Here is a 4,679-nt window from a genome sequence, read left to right as displayed (position 1 = left end):
CAGAATTAGAGAGCATTAGAGAGAATTCGAGCTTCATTGACAGCGTAAGCATTGTAAAGCCGTGAGAACGGCTTTACAATGCTTGCCAGCATACTCACACAATACAATACATACACTGAAGGGGCTTAACCCCAAAACCAACTCTATCCAATGTATTTCGTGCATATATGTATTTATACGTACAAAATTATTTTTACCTTCTCACCCAAGAAAGATTCACCTGTGGTCGTATGCAGATTAGTTCTCTCTCTCTCTCTCTCTCTCTCTCTCTCTCTCTCTCTCTCTCTCTCTCTCTCTCTCTCTCTCTCTCCCCTGAGATTCTGTCTCTTCTTAATCTTAGCTACGACTTGCCTGTTTCAGCACCGGCCGGATATAGGTCCCTGCGCCCCATAGTGGTGATGAAGGCAATCTTCCCGTACAGTCATTACCTCGCCTAGAGACCTCGACCCCCTCCTGCCTCAGCTAGCAATAACACACATATAATCGTCCGACGTTCCCATGAAGCCTAAAGTCGTTATAGGGTAAAAAGTCTTGGTAATACGTTTGCCAGAGAATAGTAGGATGTGTGTTGATATATGTCTGTGTTTACCAGCAATTCAAGATCTATATTTTTTTTTATATGTAAAAAAGAGGCAATTCAGGTTTTCTAAATGTTATTTTACATCCAAATTGCAGTGTACAGAATGCAGTTTGATGGCACCAACTTGTAGCCAGACGGATATTTTTCTTTAAGGAGAAAATTCACTAGGGCTGTGAGGTGGGCTCGAACCTGCGACCCCGTCATTGCCAAGCCGCATGTTTTATTAATTATCTCAAATTTAGTCGTAAAGTATTTTTCTTTAATCGTAAAGTAGTTGTCCCCCCATGACCTTCAGCGTGGGGACATCTTAGCTGCCATGGTAGACCCTCCCTGGGCACTACGACCTTCCTCATCCGCCACAACATAGATTTTATTTGGTGTACATTTTTGCTACACTATTTTCCTCACTAACTTGGCCACTACTGTGGAAGACACTCCGGGTCTAGGTAGAGAGCACATCACGGGTCTAAGCTGGTTGGACTTTCTCATCGATTTCGTTACTTCTTTTATGTGTCGTGTTGGGAAATTGTGTGTGTGTGTGTGTGTGTGTGTGTGTGTGTGTGTGTGTGTGTGTGTGTGTGTGTGTGTGTGCGTGTGTGTGTGTGTGTGTGTGTGTGTGTGTGTAATCACCTATTTGTGCTTGCGGGGGTTGAGCTTTGGCTCTTTGGTCCCGCCTCTCAACTGTCAATCAACTGGTGTACATGTTCCTGAGCCTACTGAGCTCTATCATATCTGCATTTAAAACTCTGTGTGTGTGTGTGTGTGTGTGTGTGTGTGTGTGTGTGTGTGTGTGTGGCTGCATGTGTGCGTGCGCGTGTGTACTCACTGAGTTGTGCTTGCGAGGGGGGATTGAGCTCTGGCTCTTTGGTCCTTTCTTTCAATTGTAAATCAACTGATGTAGAGGTTCCTGAGCCTACTGGGCTCTATCAAATCTACATTTGAAACTGTGTATGGGGTCTGCTTCCACCACATCACTGCCTAATGCATTCCATTTGTTAACTACTATCTGTCTGACACTGAAAATGTTCTTTCTAACGTCCCTGTGGCTCACTTGGATACTAAGTTTCCACCTGTGTTCCCTTGTTAGCGTACCACCGTGACAAAGGTAATGGCTTAAGAAGTTATCAAAGTAACGCGTTACAGTGCTCACGCTTGAGTGAGTGCCAAGCAGGGAGGTAAGAGGCTCACCTCCCGGGAGAAATAACAGAAGGTAGCTACCATTAGCCCTTCGCGAACCAGGCCGGATTAAGTCACAAGAAAAATTACTAATTCCCACAAAGACAATATTATAGTTGCACATGTCCCCTGAGGCAAGGACGCAGCCCTGATAACGTTGCACTTCTGTTTCTACTTACCTAACAGAGCTTGCAGGGTTTAGGGATTCAGCTCCTAAGCCCCTAACTATCGGTCGTCTAATGTACTGACATACGATCCGATTCTTTCGTTTCATATCTGCCTTGCAAACTCCAGATGAAAGGAAATGCAATTTCCACTTCCATTTCGTTCCACTTGCTTGCTTGCTTGCTTGTCTTACACTGAAGAAGTGTTCCGTAACGTCTCTGTGGCTCTTGTCAGGCGACTACCCTTGTCCTCACGTTACGTTGCTGTTCACCCTTAAACATTTTCTTCGTCAAGTTTTGTATGTAATTTTATTTCTAGATCATTTCCTCTCTTCTTTCCTCCGGTGACGTTAAGCTTAGCGGCTTCGATTTATCCTGATAGCACAGTCCCCTCAGTTCTTGCACAGGTCGAGTAACAAGCTCGTCCTGTGTAGTCTCTCCCTATGAGTAACACACATTGTTACCTTAGCCAGAGAACCCTATTGGAACACTGGGCTTCACTCATAAGGTGAGACGACTATGAGGGAAAAGCCTAGTACCGAGAGAAAGGCAGAGCAGCATTAGGCTTCAGTCCCCGAGGTGAGACTCCCTTCAACAATGGACGTCACAGGAGAATGTAATGGGAACACAACGCCAACTCCGATCCTCATATCTCACAAGCGATCATCTTCATCGATAGTCAATAAACAGTTTCCAATAACCCCAAGGTGGGTATTGCCTGCAGGCTCTTGTCTGGATGCTGTTGTTGCCTGTGAGTAGCTCCTTCACTGATCTCAGCCCCTGCACATATCCAGATTACCTTCGTGCTCCAGGCTCGCCGCTGCATGTTCCAGGTTTGCAACTTCGTGTTCCAGGCTTGTATTTTCGTGATATCCAAACTACACATCAGTTTCCTGATGTGTGGTTTGGATATCATATCTATAGTCACGTTATTGTGACTCATCGTCTACATCGCCGCTTCATGTTCCAGGATCGCAACTTTATTTTCCAGGCACTCAGAAACATGTTCCAGGATTGCAGCCAAGGATCACAGTTTTCTTCTCCAGAATCGCACCTTAATTCACCACTTCGTATATAGTGTGCAGACAGACGGCCTCCTGGAATGAGAGACACTGGAGACCCCACACGCGGGAAAGGCCCACCAGGAGAGAACAAGGAAGATGGAATAGGCTAACAAGGCATTTGCTCAGATTGGGCAGCACATTGAGACGCATCTGTTGCGCCCTGTGCCCGAAGCCAACTGACGTCAGGCTGAAGTAGTTGGGTGATATTTTAGCTCCAAATGTTTTGCTGGAGGCTAGATGGCTGCTGGAGGCTAGATGGCTGCTGGAGGCTAGATGGCTGCTGGAGGCTAGATGGCTGCTGGAGGCTAGATGGCTGCTGGAGGCTAGATGGCTGCTGGAGGCTAGATGGCTGCTGGAGGCTAGATGGCTGCTGGAGGCCAGATGGCTGCTGGAGGCTAGATGGCTGCTGGAGGCTAGATGGCTGCTGGAGGCTAGATGGCTGCTGGAGGCTAGATGGCTGCTGGAGGCTAGATGGCTGCTGGAGGCTAGATGGCTACTGGAGGCTAGATGGCTGCAGGAGGCTAGATGGCTGCTGGAGGCTAGATGGCTGCTGGAGGCTAGATGGCTGCAGGAGGCTAGATGGCTGCTGGAGGCTAGATGGCTGCTGGAGGCTAGATGGCTGCTGGAGGCTAGATGGCTGCTGGAGGCTAGATGGCTGCTGGAGGCTAGATGGCTGCTGGAGGCTAGATGGCTGCTGGAGGCTAGATGGCTGCTGGAGGCTAGATGGCTGCTGGAGGCTAGATGGCTGCTGGAGGCTAGATGGCTGCTGGAGGCTAGATGGCTGCAGGAGGCTAGATGGCTGCTGGAGGCTAGATGGCTGCTGGAGGCTAGATGGCTGCTGGAGGCTAGATGGCTGCAGGAGGCTAGATGGCTGCTGGAGGCTAGATGGCTGCTAGAGGCTAGATGGCTGCTGGAGGCTAGATGGCTGCTGGAGGTTAGATGGCTGCTGGAGGCTAGATGGCTGCTGGAGGCTAGATGGCTGCTGGAGGCTAGATGGCTGCTGGAGGCTAGATGGCTGCTGGAGGCTAGATGGCTGCTGGAGGCTAGATGGCTGCTGGAGGCTAGATGGCTGCTGGAGGCTAGATGGCTGCTGGAGGCTAGATGGCTGCTGGAGGCTAGATGGCTGCAGGAGGCTAGATGGCTGCTGGAGGCTAGATGGCTGCTGGAGGCTTTGCGGAAGGAATGGTGCCCAACCTCTCGGACAGTCGGGGATTGAACCGCCGACCTGCATGAAGCAAGATCGTCGCTCTACCGTCCAGCCCAAGTGGCTGGGCGTTCGAGCCCAAGAACCTCACCTAACTTATATAAGTCCCGATATGCTCAGAAACAGTCAATATTGCGGTGCTTGAATGTTTTGCTAAATCGTCGCATTTTTAACGTATTCGTCGCCCGCGTTAAATATGCAATGTTCTCCGTGAGAGGACTAATTTATTTTTAATAAATAAAAGAAACCAATTTAATTTATCCGGATTTCTTATAGGAAGTGTTGAGTAATTCGAAATAATTGTAGGTCAAGACTTCGAACAATTATTGATCAAGACTTCGAACAATTATAGCTCAAGACTTCGAACAATTATAGCTCAAGACTTCGAACAATTATAGGTCAAGACTTCGAACAATTATAGCTCAAGACTTCGAACAATTATAGGTCAAGACTTCGAACAATTATAGCTCAAGACTTCGAACAATTATAGC

At 48.1% G+C, this 4,679-nt stretch overlaps 1 protein-coding gene across 1 annotated transcript; it reads left to right on the top strand.

Annotated features, from left to right (window-relative positions):
- The first annotated feature begins 2,517 nt into the window (after positions 1 to 2,517).
- LOC138357735 (uncharacterized) lies at positions 2,518 to 4,200 on the top strand. The gene is made up of 2 exons (XM_069314725.1): positions 2,518 to 2,671; positions 3,197 to 4,200. The coding sequence occupies exons 1-2, from the start codon at positions 2,518 to 2,520 to the stop codon at positions 4,198 to 4,200; spliced, it is 1,158 nt and encodes a 385-aa protein (XP_069170826.1).
- The last annotated feature ends 479 nt before the right edge of the window (positions 4,201 to 4,679 follow it).

Source organism: Procambarus clarkii, chromosome 7, assembly GCF_040958095.1.
Source record: "Procambarus clarkii isolate CNS0578487 chromosome 7, FALCON_Pclarkii_2.0, whole genome shotgun sequence".
In the NCBI taxonomy this organism is placed as follows: Eukaryota; Metazoa; Arthropoda; class Malacostraca; order Decapoda; family Cambaridae; genus Procambarus; species Procambarus clarkii.
This window is presented reverse-complemented; position numbering and strand designations above follow the sequence as displayed.